The sequence below is a fragment of the Lithobates pipiens genome, unplaced genomic scaffold (assembly GCF_037356315.1).
Source record: "Lithobates pipiens isolate NorthernLeopardFrog02 unplaced genomic scaffold, aLitPip1_a1.2 Scaffold_8, whole genome shotgun sequence".
Classification (NCBI taxonomy): domain Eukaryota; kingdom Metazoa; phylum Chordata; class Amphibia; order Anura; family Ranidae; genus Lithobates; species Lithobates pipiens.
This window is the reverse complement of record NW_027507903.1, coordinates 411,625,463-411,647,585: the sequence shown is the minus strand read 5'-3', so window position 1 is coordinate 411,647,585 and position 22,123 is coordinate 411,625,463. Positions and strand designations below refer to the sequence as shown.

The following is a 22,123-nucleotide window of genomic DNA, read 5'->3' as shown; positions in this document are numbered from 1 at the left end:
TACAGTGTATCTTTTCACTGATATTTTGTGGCAAGAATGCTTTTCCTTGTTAAATTGCTGTACATGAAACTAAAATTTTCTTTATTTCATTTTTAACAGGCTTGGATTCATTCTCTGAATAAAGAAAATAAAGATTCCCTTCAGGAGTGGATGGAAAAGTGTAATATTAATCTTGTACAGGTTAATGGTCAGAGGAAATATGGCGGCCCTCCTGCAGGTATGGATAATAGGCCAGACCAGTTATGCTGTGGTAGCTCAACTCCTTCAGATCCGCACTATATCCGAATGATGGCTACAGCGCGGATCTACTTTGCCGGGAGGCTGTCAATAGACCTCCTCCCCTTTGCACGCTCCCCTGCAAGGGGCACGCACTGTAGTCACCGAGGCTTAATTGATTGGAGTAAGTGGTCAATCCTGGCCCCTTACCACCACATGAGCAGCTGTCAGCCAGTGACAGCTGATCACGTGATGTAAACAGAATATCGGTAATTTTTTTATTTTTTGCACTGAAGCCAATCACCGGCTTCAGTGCAAGGGACATCGGTCCCGGAGAGGAAGAGGCTAAGCCACCGCCTCATCTGTGCCGATATCACCTTCCATTGCCACATGCCAGTGCCCACACAGTGCTACGAATCAGTGCATATGTGCCAGCAATCGGTGCCACTTAGCAATGCCCGTCGGTGCAGCCCCATCAGCATATATCAATGAAGAACAATTACCTATTTGCAAAATGTATTAACAAAATAAACTTTTTTTTTTTCTGTTTAACAAAAAATAAAAACTGCAGAGGTGATAAAGTACCACCAAAAGAAAGTTCTATTTGGGGGGAAAAAATTATCAATATTTAATTTGGGTACAGTGTGGTATGACTGCGCAATTGTCGTTCAAAGAGTGACAGCGCTAAAAGCTGAAAATTGCTCTGGGGGGAGGCGGTTTAGCTGCCCAGTAAGCAAGTGGTTAAAGCAGTTGTAACCCAAAATTAAAAATGTAACCTGTTCCTTTTAGGCCTCATGTACACCGGACGTTCTAAAAATGCCAGTAGCATTAGCTGTAGAATTTTTCAGCGTTTTTCACCTGTAGCTTTTTTAGCAAAACCACCACAAAAGCTTATGGTTCAAAAACAGATGTGCAGAATAGCAGCATTTGTCAGTTTAGAAATTCCTTAAAACCCACTAGTTCTGGGGGGGTTCAGGCTGTTTTGTCAGGGGCATTTACTGACTAACATGTTGACGTTTACTGGCTGCAGAGAAAAACGTCTGAAGCCAAAAACTGCTGTAAAAACCATCCAGTGTGTGAGGCCTTAACCACTTGCTGACCAGTCGCCGTCCTTGATACTGCAGCAGGTTGGCTCGATCCCGCGAACAGTCGTAGCTATAAGTTGGTCCCTTTTTGGTGCTGATGCTCGTGACCGGCGGTCGCGATGACCACCGGCCATGAGCCATCACGGGGACCAGAGGCCGAATAGGGATGTGTATGTGTAAACACACATCCCAGTTCTGAGAGGACTTTGATTGTGGTTCTCAGCTCGTAGGAACTCACAATCTCTCATTTCCTATAGTCACTGCCATCTCCCACAGTTAGAACACACACATAGGGAACACAGTGAACAACTTGATCGCCCCCTAGTGTTAACCCCTTCCCTGCCAGTGACATTTATACAGTAATAAGTGCAGTTTTATAACAATGATTGCTGTGTAATTGTCAATTGACCCAAAAATGTGTCAAGTGTCCAATGTGTCTGCCATAATGTCGCAGTCTCGCTAAAAATCGCAGATTGCCGCCATTACTAGTAAAAAAATACCAATGCCTTAAATCTTTGCCCTATTTTGTAGATGCTATATCTTTTGTGCAAATCAGTATAAGCTGTTTGCCTTTTTTTTACCAAAAATATGTAGAATACATATCTGCCTAAACTGTGGAAAGAATTTGGCTTTTTTTTAAAAAAAAAACATTTTGGGGCCATTTTTTACAGTAAAAAGTACAAAATATTGTCGGGACGACGACGGGGGTTTGTTAAATCACAAAAAATAATCAGATGATCAAATGCCACAAAGAGTGGTGTGTGTGCTCTGTGTGTGTGTGCTCTGTGTGTGTGTGCTCTGTGTGTGTGTGCTCTGTGTGTGTGTGTGCTCTGTGTGTGTGTGTGCTCTGTGTGTGTGTGTGCTCTGTGTGTGTGTGTGCTCTGTGTGTGTGTGTGCTCTGTGTGTGTGTGTGCTCTGTGTGTGTGTGTGCTCTGTGTGTGTGTGTGCTCTGTGTGTGTGTGCTCTGTGTGTGTGTGTGCTCTGTGTGTGTGTGTGCTCTGTGTGTGTGTGTGCTCTGTGTGTGTGTGTGCTCTGTGTGTGTGTGTGCTCTGTGTGTGTGTGTGCTCTGTGTGTGTGTGTGTGTGTGTGTGTGTGTGTGTGCGCTGTGTGTGTGTGTGTGCCGTGTGTGTGTGTGCGCTGCGTGTGTGTGTGCGCTGCGTGTGTGTGTGTGCTGCGTGTGTGTGTGCTGCGTGTGTGCGCGCTGCGTGTGTGCGCGCTGCGTGTTGCGTGTGTGCTCTGCGTGTTGCGTGTGTGCTCTGTGTGTGTGCGCGCGCTCTGTGTGTGTGTGTGTGCGCGCGCTCTGTGTGTGTGTGTGTGCGCGCGCTCTGTGTGTGTGTGTGTGCGCGCGCTCTGTGTGTGTGTGTGTGCGCGCGCTCTGTGTGTGTGTGTGTGCGCGCGCTCTGTGTGTGTGTGTGTGCGCGCGCTCTGTGTGTGTGTGTGTGCGCGCGCTCTGTGTGTGTGTGTGTGCGCGCGCTCTGTGTGTGTGTGTGTGCGCGCGCTCTGTGTGTGTGTGTGTGCGCGCGCTCTGTGTGTGTGTGTGCGCGCGCTCTGTGTGTGTGTGTGCGCGCGCTCTGTGTGTGTGTGTGCGCGCGCTCTGTGTGTGTGTGTGCGCGCGCTCTGTGTGTGTGTGTGCGCGCGCTCTGTGTGTGTGTGTGCGCGCGCTCTGTGTGTGTGTGTGCGCGCGCTCTGTGTGTGTGTGTGTGTGAGTGCGCGCTCTGTGTGTGTGTGCGCGCTCTGTGTGTGTGTGTGCGCGCGCGCTCTGTGTGTGTGTGTGCGTGTGCGCGTTCTGTGTGTGTGTGTGCTCTGTGTGTGTGTGTGCTCTGTGTGTGTGTGCGCGCTCTGTGTGTGTGTGCGCGCTCTGTGTGTGTGTGCGCGCTCTGTGTGTGTGTGTGCGCTCTGTGTGTGTGTGTGCGCTCTGTGTGTGTGTGCGCGCTCTGTGTGTGTGTGTGCGCTCTGTGTGTGTGTGTGCGCTCTGTGTGTGTGTGTGCGCTCTGTGTGTGTGTGTGCGCTCTGTGTGTGTGTGTGCGCTCTGTGTGTGTGTGTGCGCTCTGTGTGTGTGTGTGCGTTCTGTGTGTGTGTGTGTGTGTGCTCTGTGTGTGTGTGTGTGTGTGTGTGTGCGCTCTGTGTGTGTGTGTGTGTGTGTGAGTGCGCGCTCTGTGTGTGTGTGCGCGCGCGCTCTGTGTGTGTGTGCGCGCGCGCTCTGTGTGTGTGTGTGCGCGCGCGCTCTGTGTGTGTGTGTGTGTGCGCGTGCTCTGTGTGTGTGCTCTGTGTGTGTGTGTGTGCGCGCGCTCTGTGTGTGCGCGCGCTCTGTGTGTGTGCGCGCTCTGTGTGTGTGCGCGCTCTGTGTGTGCTCTGTGTGTGTGTGTGTGCGCTCTGTGTGTCTGTGTGTGCGCTCTGTCTGTGTGTGTGCTCTGTGTGTGGTGTGTGTGTGTGTGTGGTGTGTGTGTGTGTGTGTGCGCTCTGTGTGTGTGTGTGCGCTCTGTGTGTGTGTGTGCGCTCTGTGTGTGTGTGTGCGCTCTGTGTGTGTGTGTGCGCTCTGTGTGTGTGTGTGCGCTCTGTGTGTGTGTGTGTGTGTGTGTGTGTGTGTGTGTGTGTGTGCGCGCTCTGTGTGTGTGTGTGCGCTCTGTGTGTGTGTGTGCGCTCTGTGTGTGTGTGTGCGCTCTGTGTGTGTGTGTGCGCTCTGTGTGTGTGTGTGCGCTCTGTGTGTGTGTGTGCGCTCTGTGTGTGTGTGTGTGCGCTCTGTGTGTGTGTGTGTGCGCTCTGTGTGTGTGTGTGTGCGCTCTGTGTGTGTGTGTGTGTGTGTGTGTGTGTGTGTGTGTGCGCTCTGTGTGTGTGTTATATCCTCTGTGTTGTGAGAGACACAAGACTCTGGTCTGGAACAATGGAAGTTTATTTCCAGTACTCACTGTACACTGCAACATGCATCTCAGGACAGTACATCTTATTAGGCTCTTACATGTGTCCAAGATGGCTACTATACCCCTTGACCCTTGGCATCACTCCTGGGTGGAGCCAGCCTTAAAGTGGCAGTACATGTGAAACCCTTCAGGTATAACACCTTCCATCCATCCCTAAAAAACAAAAAAAAACAAAAACAAAAAAAACAAAACGAGAAAAGGCACAAAACATTAACTAATAACTGTCCAATAACAGTCCTCCAAACACAGGAGATGCACAGGACTTTTCCTGCATCCAGATGTGAGAGGAAGATTCCAGGGACAGTTGCGGGGATACAATGTCATTAGATCACTTTCGGCGGCCCCGTCGAAAGTCTCGTAACCGGTCTTGAAGCTGAAACCGGTCAGGAGGGCGACAGTGTCGTTGAGGGCGGGCACCCGTCGACTCGGGATCGGAGGAAACGGGGTCGACTGGAATGGGCACTGGCGGTGCCAAGAAGGGATCCCCCAGCTCAGTGGGTGAACCAACCTCCGGACCAGGGCTGGAGGGCTCTGTTGGAGCTGAGTTCAAAAGATCAGAGTCCCCCCAATCATCAGTTCCCATGCATCCTGATCCGCTGGGAGCAGTTCCTTGCAACACTGGTGGTTCAGCCGGCCTCAGGGATTCATGCAGCTGAAAACGAGGGCGCAGTTGGTCCGCATGCCTTCTGCAAATGGAACCATCTTCCAGGCAGACCCTATACATCTTGGGTCCCAAAGTCTCTGCAATGACAGCAGGAAGCCAACGGGTGTTGGAAGCCCCATAAGATCGGGCCCATACCTTTTTGTTGGGCTGTGAATCGGGGGATCTCATGGTGTCTGACCATCTTGTCTTGGGACTGCAGTACATGTTCCTGGACTGTTTGTGGGCGGAGCATGTCCAAAACAGTCCATGGCTGCCGACCCAGAAGGAGTTCTGCTGGAGTTTTCCCGGTGGTTGCATGTGGTGTGTTTCTGTAAGCAGAAAGGAAGGAGTCCAGCTGCTGGGGTGACAGGGACTGCTGTTTACTTGTAGCCACTGTAGCTTTGAAATAGCGTTTAAAAGTCTGCACAAACCGCTCTGCTTGACCATTTGTAGCTGGGTGGTAAGGTGCGGTCAACTTGTGCTTGATGTTGTGGGCAGTCAAGAAACGCTGAAACTCCTGACTGGTGAATTGTGCACCATTGTCTGTGACGATTTCTCTGGGGTATCCAAATGTAGCAGCGAGATGTAACAGTATGGAAACGGTTGCCTTAGTTGTTGGCTGAGTAACAGGAATGACCTCAGGCCACTTTGAATGGGCATCCACTATGATCAAGGTGGTGTGTCCTCTGATCGGACCTGCAAAGTCCAAGTGTAGTCGAAACCAAGGAACCGTGGGCCAAGTCCAGGGCTGGACGCACCCTCGAGGAGGGTCTCTTGCAGTTTGTGCACGTCCAGCACAAGCATTCACATATGTTGTGATATCCGAGTCTGTTTGGCCACCACACATAGCCTCGGGCCTTTTGTTTCATACGTGTGCCCCCGGGATGACCAGTATGTAGCAAGTCCAGAATGTGTCTCTGGAGGGTCTGTGGAATGATCACTGTCTCCCCATAAAACACAGTTACCAGCCACAGTTAATTCCATACGCCTACGGAAATAAGGTTCATAATCCTGTGTGACGGTTGCAGGCCAACCGGACCGTACCCAGGAGAGTATTGTTTTCAGAAAGGTATCCTTGGCTGTATGGGCTGCTATCTCCCCAGAAGACAAGAAGGACAGGCTGGTGTAACGACAACTCTTGACCGGTGGAGAGGAGTCCATTGACCTCCCTGTCAGTCGGGACATTGCGTCCGCATTAGCATTGGCATCATGACCGCGATACTGGATTTTATAACTGTACGCTCCCAAGAACAGGGCATAGCGTTGGAGGCGGGCCGCAGTAGTCTGAGAGATGCCTTTGTCAGGGCTAAAGATCTGAAGGAGTGGTTTATGGTCTGTCAGTATGGTGAATTCCCTACCATACAGGTAAAGATGAAACTTCTTAATTGCCCATATCAGCGCAAGAGCCTCTTTGTCATAGTGTGAGTAATTGCTTTCTACTTTTGTCAAAGACCTGGAGGCAAATGCCACTGGTTTTTCTGACCCATCAGGTAAGATGTGAGATAGTACAGCCCCCAGACCATAGGGTGAGGCATCACAAGCCAAGGTCAGAGGCTTCTGGAGGTCATAGTGAACAAGCATGCGTGACGCCAACAGCTTCCGCTTAGAGACTTCAAAAGCGCGTTGGCATGCGGCCGACCAGTCCCATCTGGAGTGTTTCTCCAAAAGCTTGTTCAACGGAAACAAGGTGTGTGCCAGATCCGGGCAGAAATTTGTGGTAATAGTTCAGCAAGCCAAGGTATGATCGCAGCTGCTGGACATTGGTTGGGGCAGGAGCTTTGACTAAGGCATCAACCTTGGCTTCTGTGGTGTGTATACCGTCTGCATCCACAAGGTGGCCACAAAACTCCAATTTCGGCACCATGAATTGGCATTTTGCTAAGTTCACTTTCAGACCCTGCTCTTGGAGTCTTTCCAACACAAGCTCCACATTTTGCTTGTGTTCCTGGTCCGTCCGTCCCGTGATGAGCATGTCATCTAACAGGCACTGAGTGAAAGGAATGTCCCCCAAAATCTCATCCATCTTCCGTTGCCAAATGGCTGGGGCAGAGGCTACACCAAACACCATCCGATTGTACTCATACAGTCCCTTGTGGGTGTTGATGGTCAGAAACTTGCGGGAAGAAGGATGGACCTCAAACTGTAAATATGCTTGTTTGAGATCAAGCTTGGTGAACTTTTGACCCCCTGCAAGAGAGGCAAAAATGTAATCTACTCTGGGTAGAGGGTACTGGTCTATTTCCAGTTGGGAGTTCAGTGCCATGCGGAAATCGCCACAAATGCGCAAGTCCCCATTCGCTTTCTTCACTGGTACAACAGGTGATGCCCACTCGCTGTGCTCTACCTTTGAGATGACCCCTTGTTCCTCCAGCCGACTTAGTTCTGCTTCCACTCCTGCTCGGAGTGCGAAAGGTACTGTGCGAGCTTTGAAGAACTTAGGCTGGGCGTTGGGTTTCAGCTTGAGTCTCACACAGTCATGCTTTATTTTTCCCAACTGGTCATCAAAGATCTTTGGGAACCGCTGCTTCAGGGACACCACCCATCCCTCATTATCTCCTAATGGAATTGTCACAGTGTTACAGGGATTTATGGCGCTGTCTGGCATACCAAAGTGAGCAATCCAGTCTCTCCCAAAGAGAGGGGGTCCCCCATTCTCTAGTATATATAATGGCAGTCTTTGTCTGACCCTTGTACAATACCTGCACTTTTGCATAACCCAGTGGGTGGAGTATCTGCTTTGAGTATGTCTGCAGTTTGATTGGCGTTGGGCGGACAGTTGTTCGGGTCTGAAGTTGTCTCCATTGTTTCTGAGTGATAACTGAAACTGCTGCTCCTGTGTCTACATCCATCTTTAGTTTCTTTCCCTCAATGGTTACCTCTACAGTCATTGCAGAGGGTGCTGAATGCATATGATGTATGTCTAAACTGTGGAGCACTTCCTCATCCTCTGACTCAGATGGTGATGTATATCTTCCCACCATATAGGTCTTTGTCTTGGGGTTCAGAGGTTGTTTATCTCGCACCTTCTTGCTCCGGCAAACTCGTTTCAGATGTCCTGTTTTACCACAATTATGACAGGTCTGATCCTTAAACCTGCAGACTTTGTGATCATGGTCTGTATTCCCACAACGGTAGCAAGCTGACCCCCGGCTTGGTGGAGGTCTGTATTTCCAGTTTGTGACTGTGGGCTTGACTGCTGTTCTGAAAACTTCCTGTTTCACCTCTTCTCTTCTGCCCTGAGAGTTCAATTCTTCTGTATCTTTCACAGCCATTTCCATCATTGAAGCTATATCAATTGCCTTTGCAAGGGTCAGGTCTTTCTCTGTTAACAGTCTCTTTTGGCTAGAGTCACAATTCAGTCCCATGACAAACTTATCTCTCAGTGCAGTAGGTAGGTACTCCCCAAAAGAACAGGTAGAGGATAGTCTGCGAAGGGCGAGCACATAAGCTTTAATTTCTTCACCTGGCTGCTGCTGCCTCTGATAAAAACGAAATCTTTCTGCAATCTCTAGTGGTTTAGGCTGGAAGTGACCCTCTAACAGTGTCAGCAGCTCTGCCAATGTCTTAGTTGCTGGTTTTACAGGGGAAAGGAGATCCCTGAGAGTGTCATATGTCTGAGCACCGACCACTGTCACAAATACTGCTACTTGCCTTTCACCTGGGATGGCATTTGCACTGAAATACTGTTCCAGTCTCTCCACCCAGGAACTCCAGGATGTCTGTTCTCCATCAAATTCACTTAATGTCCCGATCAATGACATTTTCCTGCTGGGATCTGTGATTGCTTTTATCCAGGTAACAATCCACAATGTCTTTGTCTCTCTCTCAGACTGATAGACACTTTGTAAATCCCATCCTCGTCGCCACTGTTATATTCTCTGTGTTGTGAGAGACACAAGACTCTGGTCTGGAACAATGGAAGTTTATTTCAGTACTCACTGTACACTGCAACATGCATCTCAGGACAGTACATCTTATTAGGCTCTTACATGTGTCCAAGATGGCTACAATACCCCTTGACCCTTGGCATCACTCCTGGGTGGAGCCAGCCTTAAAGTGGCAGTACATGTGAAACCCTTCAGGTATAACAGTGTCTGTGTGTGCTCTGTCTGTGTGTGCTCTGTCTGTGTGTGCTCTGTCTGTGTGTGCTCTGTCTGTGTGTGCTCTGTCTGTGTGTGCTCTGTCTGTGTGTGCTCTGTCTGTGTGTGCTCTGTCTGTGTGTGCTCTGTCTGTGTGTGCTCTGTCTGTGTGTGCTCTGTCTGTGTGTGCTCTGTCTGTGTGTGCTCTGTCTGTGTGTGCTCTGTCTGTGTGTGTGTGCTCTGTCTGTGTGTGTGTGCTCTGTCTGTGTGTGCGTGCTCTGTCTGTGTGTGCGTGCTCTGTCTGTGTGTGCGTGCTCTGTCTGTGTGTGCGTGCTCTGTCTGTGTGTGCGTGCTCTGTCTGTGTGTGCGTGCTCTGTCTGTGTGTGTGTGTGTGTGTGTGTGTGTGCGCGCGCTCTGTCTGTCTGTGTGCGCGCTCTGTCTGTCTGTGTGCGCGCTCTGTCTGTCTGTGTGCGCGCTCTGTCTGTCTGTGTGCGCGCTCTGTCTGTCTGTGTGTGCGTGCTCTGTCTGTGTGTGCGTGCTCTGTCTGTGTGTGCGTGCTCTGTCTGTGTGTGCGTGCTCTGTCTGTGTGTGCGTGCTCTGTCTGTGTGTGCGTGCTCTGTCTGTGTGTGTGCGTGCTCTGTCTGTGTGTGTGCGTGCTCTGTCTGTGTGTGTGCGTGCTCTGTCTGTGTGTGTGCGTGCTCTGTCTGTGTGTGTGTGCGTGCTCTGTCTGTGTGTGTGTGCGTGCTCTGTCTGTGTGTGTGTGCGTGCTCTGTCTGTGTGTGTGTGCGTGCTCTGTCTGTGTGTGTGTGCGTGCTCTGTCTGTGTGTGTGTGTGCGTGCTCTGTCTGTGTGTGTGTGTGCGTGCTCTGTCTGTGTGTGTGTGCGTGCTCTGTCTGTGTGTGTGTGCGTGCTCTGTCTGTGTGTGTGTGCGTGCTCTGTCTGTGTGTGTGTGCGTGCTCTGTCTGTGTGTGTGTGCGTGCTCTGTCTGTGTGTGTGTGCGTGCTCTGTCTGTGTGTGTGTGTGCTCTGTCTGTGTGTGTGTGTGCTCTGTCTGTGTGTGTGTGTGTGTGTGTGTGTGTGTGTGTGTGCGCGCTCTGTCTGTCTGTGTGTGTGTGTGCGCTCTGTCTGTCTGTGTGTGTGTGTGTGCGCTCTGTCTGTGTGTGTGTGTGTGCGCTCTGTCTGTGTGTGTGTGCGCTCTGTCTGTGTGTGTGTGCGCTCTGTCTGTGTGTGTGTGCGCTCTGTCTGTGTGTGTGTGCGCTCTGTCTGTCTGTGTGTGTGTGTGTGCGCTCTGTCTGTCTGTCTGTGTGTGTGTGTGTGCGCTCTGTCTGTCTGTCTGTGTGTGTGTGTGTGTGCGCTCTGTCTGTCTGTCTGTGTGTGTGTGTGTGTGCGCTCTGTCTGTCTGTGTGTGTGTGTGTGCGCTCTGTCTGTCTGTGTGTGTGTGTGCTCTGTTCTGGGTACGGTGTCGCATGACCACGCAGTTAAAGCGGTGCAGTATTGCAAAAAAATGGCCTGGTCATTGAGCAGCCAATTTTTTCAGGGCTAAAGTGGTTGTAAAGGCAGGTTACAACCTGCTGCAGCTCGGCTTGGGTGCCCCCATAGCAAGATGCTTGCTGTGAGGGCACTCAATGGGAGGGAGGAGCCAGGAGGTCTAAAGAGGGACCCAAGAAGAGGATCTGGGCTGCTTTGTGCAAAACCCCTGCACAGAGCAGGTAACTATAAAGTTTTTCAGTGAGAAGGGGGAAGGGGCGTAGTAGGAGCGGTGATTCACCGCTCCAAAAGCGCTGCAAGGAAGCTGCTTGCAGGACTTTTTTTGACGCCCTGCCAGCACAGCGCCTCAGTGTGAAAGCACTCGGGCTTTTACATTAGGATTGCAGATGAGGCTTCTTTCAAGTGCTTTACAGGCGCTTTTTTATTGCAAAAATGCCCCAGTGTGAAAGGGGTCTAATACATTTCAGCTGGTCTTGGCTTTCTTTCCATGCGTTTTTGAACATCCTTTTTTATTGTGTTAAGAACCTTTTTTTTTTTTTTTCCCTGCCATTCCATTTATTACATATGACTTAATTTCAGAACTTATTTGTTTTGGTTTTACCTAGAAAAAGTGACGCATTCAATACTTATTTTACCCGCTGTGGGTTTATTTATTTTTTATTTTATCCCCCCCAGCCAGTATATGTGCAATGTCTAGGTTATACTGTTGCCGCTGATAATCTTATGTGGCAGGGTGTTGCAATATATGGGTTGATTTACTAAAGGTAAATGTCACCTACAAGTACACTTACTCTAGATCTGAGGGGAACATGCAAGAAAAATTGCATTTTTTTTTCTTGCACATGACTGGATGATAGTCAGCAGAGCTTCCCCTCAGATGTACAGCAACTGTGCACTTCTAGTGCACAGTATGTTTTCCTTTAGTAAATCAACCTCCCGTGTTTCTCTGAACAGTTTATTTTTATTTTTTTATGAACTGTGATTCAAGCAACTTTTTAATGGTATTGTGAGATGTAGATCTCTACATGTTGCTGCAAAATGTGTCTGTTTTTACCCTGGGATCTTTTTAATTTGTATGACTAAGCAGTATGCTGAACTTGCTGTCAGATCCCTGCATCATAGGTTGCACATTGTAAAGCCATCCAGCTCAAATCACTACAGGTCCCTGTAAAGACATTGGGGCACCTGGAACCAGGGTTGTCTTTGATGTGGGGCAGCTGCACAGGGCCATGTAATTATTTTAGGGCCCAGTAAGCCGGCGCTGCCTGCAAATTGGGAGCTTCATTGGCACCACAAAAAACTGATCCACTTCACACAGGCAACAGCCAGCATTAGCACGCTGATCAAAGAGCGTCCGGGGCTGTGAGCTCAATTGACGCTCTGACCCTGCCCCATGCCATGCCTGTACATTGGGACCCGAGCCTTGGGTAGGAGCTGATGTCTGAGTGCCAGTGAAAGCTGGCAGCACTTGTGTGAGCTGGAACTCGGCAGACCAGGTAGGTCCTTCTCCTCCCCTGGCTCCCCATAGGTACCAGTCTAGTTCCAAAACACTGACCTGCCTGTTTAGAGAGCAGCATGGCCCACAAGATCAGTGGCAATGTGCTGACATCTTCTACAATGAAACGCAGCACTGCTTGGTGGGCTTCATTTAGGCCTGATTCACATGTATGTGGGTTTGTGCAGGCACAACAGATCATCCATTTGAATGGGCTGCCATGCCTGCATTTCCTGCAGAAAAAAGTGCATGCAGCATTTTAAAAATGCAGTGGCCTTTAAATCATAATGCTTATGTACAATGCAACTTGCCTGCATATAAAAATGCAGCATGTTTGCAGGTGCAGGGAAGTTGAATGATGCGATTTCATGGCCAATGCATTTTTAAAATGTTGCATGCACTTTTTTTGCAGAAAATGCAGGCATGGCAGCTGGTTCAAATGATAGGGCTGCTGTGCCTGCACAAACCCGCATACATGTGAACCATGCCTAGTGGTAGTAAAGTAATTTTATAAATATTAAAAACCCTGGTCCCTCTGCAGGCTTAAGTCATGTGCTAGTATGCACTGCATATTGGCACATTATGACAGACTTGCCTGTAAACTGAGTTTTTTTTTTTTTTTTTTTTTTTAATGGGTCCCCTTGGCCCTCAGCATATCTCTTCTTCCAGTCTTATTGCTGAGTTCTCAACCTTTTGAGCACTTGAATGGACAGGCTGCAGTGACATCACTCTTGCGCATAGGCAAGGGAGTCACTGCAGAGCGGGCTCTAGATGTGATGTGAGCTGCGCATGTGTGGCTCAAATCGCATGCTGACAGGCGGAGGGCATTCATAAGACACCACTAGGGTCTCTTCTGTTCACTTCAGTGCTGCACACTTTTACCCCCTTCCTGCCCAGGCCAATTTTCAGTGCTGTCGCACTTTTTAAAAATTTTGGTCAAACTGTTTTTTCTTTTGGTGGTAGTAAATCGGGTAGTAACAGGGAATAGGAGATTTTTTGGGATGTTGTGGTGGAGAGCAAAAGTGGGGGGCGGGGGTTGGAGGGAGGCCCCTAGAAAATGTTTGCCTGTGGTCCAGTCAACATTCAACCGGAAAAAAAATGGTGATCAGTTTGGTCAAGATGCATCTGGTCCTAGTCTTGTAAATTTTCATATCGCTACATTTTTATATTTGCAGGCTGGGTTGGAGAAGCTCCTCCACTTGGGACAGAAATTTTTATTAACAATCTCCCTCAAGAAATCTATGAAGATAAAATAATTCCACTTTTCCAGACTACTGGAACATTGTATGAGTTCCGTCTTATGATGACATTTAGCGGACTTAATCGAGGATTTGGATTTGCCCGATATACCACCGCGTACCATGCAGAGCTAGCGGTCTCCATGTTTCATGGTTATGAAATTCTACCTGGCTGCAAGATTGGAGTCTGCAAAAGCATTGAAAAATGTCATCTGGAGCTGGATGGCCTGCCGTGTGCCTTCGACAAAGTCTTCCTTGCCAGTGTCCTGAATGAAGTGACTGTTGACCTGGAAAAAGTGTCTCTCTTCGCTAGCCCTAACATGGAGATGAAAAATCTTGCAATCTTGAAATACAGGTCCCACCGAGCTGCCACCATGGCAAGAAGAATCTTGTGTAAAGGTTTATACTTTATCTTTTTAATAAAGGGGGGGGGGGTGGGTGTTTAAGTCTTGATTTTTTGTGGCGATGTTCTGGGATTATTGCTGGTTCTACTTTGAGCATTTTGTCCTTCCTATCCTTTTTAATTGCCTTCTACTTAATGGAATCATTAGGGAAATTACTTCATTCCAACATGGGGCAATGTCTTCAAATGGGACGCAACAACAATTGGAATTTAAACCACCTAAGCATGACAATAGTGGGTTGGAAAGACCGCTCGCCTGCAAGTGTTGGCAGTTCAAATTAAACAGGGAATTTTTAGCTTTCTTGGAAATACCTTTTTCAATTGGGGAGATGGTCTACTCAGTATTTTTCATTTAATTTTTTTTTTTTAAAGGTTTACGGCTTTTGTAATTATGCGGTTTAGCATGCCGCTAGCACAGGGTAGTTAACCCTTGCTTCCATCAATCGTCACATTAAACAATCTATTGCTGCAGATAGGTGGCATGGAGTTGTATCATTGGTGGGAGTCAAGTGGCTTGGATATAGCATTGTGGGTAACAATGCAGGATCCTAGAGGATAGCACAGTATCAAGTGAGTTTACCTTTAAGTTTGCTGTGCATAATTGCACATTATGTCACTTAAAGGAGAACTATACTTTTTTTTGGGTGTATATATATTTTTCCTAGAACGTCACCTGCTGTGTGGTGACCAAAACATAGGTAACATTTGATAGATGCCTGACTTAGAGGTAGTAAATCATGGCATTTAAAAAGTCTCTTCTGATGGCCTCCTATGGTTTTTAATATTTCTACGCTGACACACATCTCTCTACCCCTCGGCTCACATCAGACACTTCATGCATCACTAATTTACTGATTCTGGTTGTCGCACCACTGCCGCAAACTCAACCTGTCAGTTTGTCCTTCCTCCCCCACGCGTGCCTTCCCCTGACTTCTCTGACAAGATCAATGGGACAACAATTAACTCATCCCCCACATGCCATGGTGCTAGGTGTAGTCCTGGACTAACTCCTTTTGGCCCCACATCCAATCACTCGCCAAAGCTCGCTGCTGCAACACTCCAAAATACGCCCCTAACTAATGACACCACAAGGCTCCTAAAGCTGCCAACACACTATACAATTTATACATAAAACAATTAAACTGCCTGCCCTCATGTAAAGCACTGCACAAACTGTTGGGAACGATATCCTGTATTATCCCCTGCAAGGCAATGGCATAATGTGCTAATACAGTATCATCACATACTAGCACATTATGGAATGCTTACCTTAAAACGAAGCACTAACTGCGATGTCGCTCCGGTGCATGTGACAGCAGTGTTTGGAAGGAATGGCACATTTGGTGGTAAATTCACAAACTGCCAAGAGTGAATATCTCCTAAACGGTGCACGTTTTGAGATCTTAATTTTACCTACAGGTAAACCTTATTATAAGACTACATGCAAGTAAAAAAAATCTGACTTTTTTTTTATTTGCGTTTAGTAATTTTTCAATTTCTGACAGTAATACCGTATACATAAAGCCACTATACATTCCCTTTTAATTTGGACACCATTTCATCTTGATTCATCTGTTGGTAGATAATGGTAGCATATTATTTTTATTTTTTTTGTCAGTTCACCGTTTTTCATTTTAACTTCTTCTCAGGTTCCCATTTACTCTTTGGTTGCTGTATAGAGGTAAACTGGATGAAGAACTCCATAAAGAAAAGACTGTATTTCAGGACCCTTTTAAAGCCTCATTCCAGTGTTTCTCAAATGAGCTTGAATGTAGAGCCTGCACCCAGTGGTGTAGAGTGCCTTCGCCTCATCTGTGACCAACTCTGCCAAGGTCAGCCAGTTTACCAAATCAAGTTCCTCGGTCTTGGCTCATGTGGATGGTTGCGGTTTTGGTATCAGGTAGTCATACCAAACTATTATGAGCCATTTACTGGATATGCCTGGTTGATTGGCGACAAACTCATTCCAACTGACAAGTATGAGCAAGCAAAGGAAATTGTGGCATTAAGGATACTGTCAAAACTAGGTGAGTGGCAGGTGTATGGATGTGAAAACCCAAAACACATTTTTTTTTTTTTAAGTTTGTGTATTTGTTTGTTTTTTATATGTAAAACCCTTATCCCAAAAGAACTGTTTGCTGTAACTAGCTATAAAGTGTGGGCTGGCGTTTTTCTCACCTAGTCTTTCAGGACAGCACCTGGAGAGCCCAGCTCCACCCATTTTCCCAGAAAACACTGCAGTTTCTTTACGTTTCCTACACCATGGTGGAAAAGCTGCAGAGAACCAGTGTTTATGTATGTTTTTCCCAGTCTGGATGAGATGTGGTGTCTTATAAACCCCACATCTCTCCATAAAGAGAGACCTGTCACACACTATTCCTATTAAAAGGGATGTTTAGATCCCTTGTAATAGGAATAAAAGTGATCAAAAATTTTTTAAAGGGAAAATGTAAAAATAAAAAAACAAAAATGAAAGCGTCCCCATAAGCTCACAAGTAGAACACGCTTACGCAAGTCGCGCCTGCATGTGTAAACTATGTTCAAAGGACACATGCAATGTCACTGTTAACATTACAGCGAGAGAAATAATTCTAGCCCAAGACCTCTAACTAAAATGTGTAACCTGAAAAAAAAAGTTTCGAGTGTTGCCTATGGAGATTTTTAAGTAGAGATGTTTGGTGACATACCACAAGTGTGTGCAATTTTAAAGCATGGCGTGAGGTATCATCTGTCACATTATAAAAAAAATTGGGCTAACTTTATTTTTTATTCATGTGTGCCAAAAAAAAATCACATTTGAAAAATGACTGTGCAAATACTGTGTGACAAAGTTGCAATGACCACCATTTTATTCCCTAGGGCAGGCATGTGCAATTAGCGGACCTCCAGCTGTTGCAGAACTACAAGTCCCATGAGGCATGACACGCAAAGGCATGGTGGGAGTTGTAGTTTTACAACAGCTGAAGATCTGCTAATTGCATATCCCTGCCCTAGGGTGTCTACTTAAAAAAAAAAAAAAAAAAAAATGTTTGGGGGTTCTGAGTAATTTTTGGTGGTGAGAAATTTTTCGCATGCAATGGCTGGTGTTGGCGCTTTAATCATCATGGCACCATGGTTGATATGGTGTCAGGATGATTGAAGCGCATTGTTTCTATTGTAATGTATAATGAAGTGGTTCAACTCTTCATAATGCAGAATCAGTGGGAGCTCTGGGCATGCCACTTGCCACATCTCCTGCCACCAGATGCAGCATGTCACTTGCCACCGTCGCCTGTCACCAGATGCAGCTTGTTACTTGTCACCATGACCTGCCACTAGATGTGAATTGTCACCTGCCACCATTTGCAGATTGCCATGTCACCTGCCACCATTTGCGGATGCCGGTTGGAAAAAATGGATCCAGATTAAGATTGTCTGGCCTATACACCAGTGGTTCCTAAATGTACAGTTAGCCAATGGGTGAAAGGAATGATTTGCATGACTTTACCCACTAAAGGTATAATCCCCCAGGGTCTAAACCACCCCTGACATCTCCCCTTTGAGACAGACTGAGGACAGATTCCCCTGTCCCTTTCTCAGCATTGAAGATGAATGGACAGGAGACGGAGACACGGGTAACTCTGCTCTGTTTTCACAGGCAGAGGAGCGATCTTGCTCAATGTGTCCAATTCAGAAAAGGAAGGGGCCGGTAAATGACCAGTCCCTTCCACCGCTCTCCATCCTGACAGATCCCCACATCCAGCGGGAGAGGAAGGAAGCTGGCTGTGGAGGAGGATGTAACTGGAGAATGGGGGGGGGGGGGGGACATGAAAGGGAGCAGTAGGACAGGGAGGAGGGCTGGAGGAGTAGGATACAGGGAACAGTCGGGGATGATCGGTGCAGCAGGAGGGACAGCTGTGATCGGCAATTTCCCTGTATAGCTTTTTAGCCAACAGCCACGGGAGGGAGAGAAGCGGATGTTGGCTGTACAAGGAGATCGGTGTTCACAGCTCTCCCTGCTGCACCGCTCTTCACTGACTGAACCAGGGGGCAAGCCAGGATCAGCCCTTCAGCCAGGATATCGATCCACACTTGGTGTCCAGGAGCCATCCCCGAAATGCGTGAGGCTCCCGCACCACACACAGGAGACTTGGGATGTCTGTAATCCCTTAGGTAAAATTACTGGAGTTTTAGAACAGAAGGTATCCTTAAACTAACACTCTTTATGCAACTGGCACAACCATAGGTGTGCAAAGGGGATGTAGTGGATGCGTCTGGGCACACCCTAATCACCCTGTGCTGCACAGATTTCTCCTGCTGTTTTTCACCAGAGCCCCCAAGAGGGCTCCAAATTGCTCTGAAACTGCCCCCCCTAGCCTTTCAGGACAGCACTTTGGAGAGACCACCTCTTCACAGCAAATGCTGCATGACAACACCCCTTGTAAAAGCAGCTGCTTCCACCATGCTGTCAGTTTTAGTGTTTCCTCTGCCATGGAAGCACTGCTGGGGGACCAGAGGGGCTGCACTCTTCAAGGAGAGTGTTTTGGCAGTACCTTCAAATTTTGTGCTCAGCCCAGCACCTTCCCGTACTAGAGGGGGGTATTCCAGTGTCCCTTAATTTGCCGGCTCACAGGAGTAATGGGCTGCTGGAGGTAGTCTGCCCATGGTGTTTGGGGGGGGCTGCAGGCATGCTCAGAATGAGCATTCCATGCCAGGCTTCAGCATGGCGGCACTGAAACCTGGACGGCGAGTGACGCCAGTTTCGGTGGGCGGAGACTTTCGTCGGGGCATAGCAGCGATTGGTTCCGGCTGCTGGAACGCATGAGGAAGGGGCGGGTCCTCTGAACGGGACTTCCTTTTGTTTGGCACATGGAGGACACCATTCAAAAGTACACAGGCGGCTGCTGCAATATTTGTTATGGAGGAATCGTCAGCAGCAATGGCGGATGCAGGTGCCCAGGTTCCTGGCCAGTCCCAGATAGGAAAGGTACAGCGTGCCTCTTTCCTTGTATATCACTGGGTTTTTTTATTGAAGAAAAAAAACCTGCTTTGGTGTAAAACGTTCTATTAGAAGTTCAGCATAGAGAGACTCTGGGCACTTAAAATGTTGGCTGTGGGTGCTATCTGTTCTTTTAAGGGGCTATAGTTAAAGAAGGACCTGGGGGTTCTTTTTTTTTTTTTTCTGTTTCAGAAAGCTACTGCCAAGTCGGAACATCAGGGAGAAAATGCCCATCATGCAAAAATCCTTTAAGGGACTCTTGGGCCAAACTCCTGTGCAGATCCTGCATTGCGGATTTAGTAAAAAAAGAATCCTCACAGGAGTGCAAGGAGCTCTTCTCTTAAAGAATTAAAAGGCCCTAGGGACAGTGCGATCCCTTGTGAAAAAGCATGGCCAGAATTCCAGCCAAGAACAGAGCTCTCAGTCCAGTATCCCTCCGTCCACCTCCATACAGGTGGAAAGTGAGTCTGAGGAAGAAAGGGAAAGCATTCCTCCCTCAACCATTGATTCTGAGGAGGAAAAAAGTAAGAACATCTAAATATAAGCTTTCACTTGCGGAGGTGGATGAATTACTCAAGGCAATTTATACTACCCTGGAGATCCAGGAAGAAAAAACCCAGCTGTTAGTACATGACAAGATGTACCAGGGGCTGAAGGAAATTAAACAGTCTTCCCTGTGCATAAAGTTTTAACACACTATTAAAAAGGAGTGGAAGGATCCAGAAAAAGGGCAGTTCTCTAAAGCCCTTAAAAGGAGGTTTCCTTTTGAGGAAAATTAGGAATTTGTATGGAATAAAAAAACAAAAATAGATGCCGCCTTTTCACAAGTGTCTAGGTAGACTGATTTAGCCTTTGAGGATATGGGGATTCTCAAAGATACGATGGACAAGAGGGTAGATGGGCTACTGAAGAAATCCTGGGACTCCTTTAGCCAATCTGAAACCTGCAATGTTTAGCCAATCTGAAACCAGCTACAGTTGTGGCTAGGAATTTGGAGTGTTGGCTAGACCAACTTAAGAATCATGTGGTAGCAGGTACCTCCAGAAAAGATATATTGGAGTCCTTCCCTACATTGCTTAAGGCTGTCAGATTCTGCAGAGGCATCTGCCATATATTTATCAGGATGTCTGCCAGATCCTCTGCTTGTTAACCCAGTGAGAAGGGCCCTCTGGCTAAAGATTTGTTCAGGAGATTTGGCTTCTAAAGTAAAACTGCGGAATTCCCTTTCTCAGGGGACCTGATGTTTGGGCCAGAACTGCAGACTGTCCTTGATAGGCCTGCAGACAAAAAAAGCTTTCCCTCAGAAAAAGTGGTGCAGCAGAGGAGAAATTTTTGTCCTTTTCGACAAACCTATAAGGAAAAAGACCAGGCAAAAGACCCTGGAATCCTCAGGAAGGAAGAGGCAGAGGCGGGTACTTTTTATTTATTTTTTTTTTTTTTTTTTTTAGAAACCCCGAGCAATCCCCTAAAGACGCTCCCAGTAGGTGGGAGACTTCAGGATTTCTTGCTAGTTTGGGAAGAGACAAGAAGCCCATTTGTTCTGGGGTTAATCAAACGGGGTTATCTAGAATTCTCAGTCCCCCAAGTTGGTTTTACATCACAAACCGGCCAAGGGATCAGGAGAAGGCCCTGGCTATGAAATCTCTTCTATAAGAGCTGATGCAACAGTCATCTCCCAGGTTCCAAAAGGTTAAGAGGGGAAAGGGTTTTACTCCCATATTTTTCTGGTCACAAATCAGGTAAATTCTGCCTGATTCTCAATTTGAAGGTTCTGAATCGAGCCATAAAATACAAAAAATTCAGGATGGATACAATTTTCTCAGTGAGGAACATGCTGACCCCCCAAGTGTTGCATGGTTTCCATTGACTTGAGACTCCTATCTCCATATTCCAATAGCGCCCCCATCACAAACTTTCCTGCGTCTTTCAGTCAATCCTGGGGCAAGGGGAGGTTTGGCATCTGCAGTTCTGAGCTCTGCCCGTCAGCCTTTCCTCCTCTCCCAGAGTATTCACGAAGGTGATGGCAGAAGCCTTGGAGCCCCTGAGGATGAAAGGGATTCCAATAGTGCCCTATTTGGACGATCTGCTACTGTTTGACTTCTATTTGACCCTTTAAGTTGGCAATCTTCAAATAACTCAAGCACATCTAAAGAGTTAGGTTTGACTTTTGAAGGTTGAGAAGCCAACCCAAATACCATCACGAAGGGTAAGGTTCCTGGGGTACGAAGTAGATTCATTAGGACAGAGAATATTTCTGCCCCAGGAGATGATGCAGTCAGTTCTGAGAGCACTTCAATGCAACTCAGATTTCCGTAAGACAAACCATGTCGGCTTTGGGCCTGTTGACAGCTGCAATTCCCTCTGTACAGTGGGCCAGGTCCCATGCTAGTCCACTACCGGTGGATTTCTTGAGGAATTGGTCATACCAGGAACCTCTGGAGAAGAAGTTCTTCATAGGGAGAAGAGCAAAAAGATCACTCTGGTGGTGGAGAAGCCAAAGAAACATCTCAAAAGGGCTTCTCTGGTCCTCCCTGGTGACCAGAAGACTGACCACAGATGCCAGCGCATGGGGGTGGGGAGCCCACCTAGAAGAACAAACTGTTCAGGGGGTTTGGTCCAAACCAGAGGCAAGAAGGTTGTCAAATTGGAGAGGGTTGAAGGCTATTCACTTAAGCCTCCTCTCCTTCCAGGAAGTTCTAGTGAAACAGTATGTCCAAATACTGTTTGACAATATAATGGCAGTATTATATTTAACAAAGCAAGGGGGCACAAAAAGCAGAATCTTGATGGAGCTAGCTTATAAAATCTTGAGATGGGCAGAGAACAAGTTGGCCTCTCAATCCGCAGTCAATTTGAAGGGGACGTCAAACACCTTGGCAGATGTCCTCAGCAGGAGGGAAAGAAGGGAGGCCGAGTGGTCTCTAAATCAGGAATTATTTGAGAACATCTCCAGGACCTGGGGTTTCCCTCAGGAGGACCTCTTTGCAGAACAAGAAAATGCAAAATTACCAGACTTCTCCCTTCAGAGGCAGGATCAAGAATGGATGCGTTGGCCCACAAGTGGGACTTCCAGCTGTCTTCCCCCGTTTTCAGCTGATTCCAAGGGTGTTGGCCAAATTCAGGCTGGAATCCACAGAACTAATCTTAGTAGCTCCTTATTGGCCAAAAAGACCCTGGTTTTCAATGTTGATGAACCTCCTCTGAAACCTCAGAAGTTGCCAGTCAGGGCAGATCTGTTGAATCAGGGCCAGATCCTCCATCCAGATACAGCTCATCTCAATCTAACAGCCTGGTTTCTGTAGAACAAATCTTAAGACAGAAGGGCTTATCAGAGAACTTATTACTACCCTTCTTGCAAGTTGAAATTTCTCTGGTCACTTTTTTCCTAAGTCTGGAAGGTGTATAATACCTGGTGTTCCAGAAAAAACTTTAATTTGCTTAGTACAATTTTTTGGTTTTGGAATTTCTTTAAGGATTGGAGAAGGGGTTAGCGGCAAGTATGCTCAAGATGCAGGTAGCGTCTTTATCTTTTTTTTTATTTTTTGGGCTATGGCTAAAATAAAACCTAGACCTATTAGTTTT

The 22,123-nt window shown here is 47.4% G+C and overlaps 1 protein-coding gene across 2 annotated transcripts in view; it reads left to right on the top strand.

Moving 5' to 3' along the window:
- Positions 1-22,123, top strand: part of DND1 (DND microRNA-mediated repression inhibitor 1) — a 49,228-nt gene that overhangs the window by 22,661 nt on the left and 4,444 nt on the right. The window contains exons 2-4 of one of the 2 annotated variants that reach the window (XM_077474144.1): positions 100-217; positions 13,098-13,553; positions 15,213-15,590. In XM_077474144.1, the coding sequence (XP_077330270.1) occupies positions 100-217; positions 13,098-13,553; positions 15,213-15,590 (952 nt within the window). Of the gene's footprint in view, positions 1-99; positions 218-13,097; positions 13,560-15,212; positions 15,591-22,123 lie in introns of both variants that reach the window. The other variant, XM_077474143.1, reaches the window with a different exon arrangement.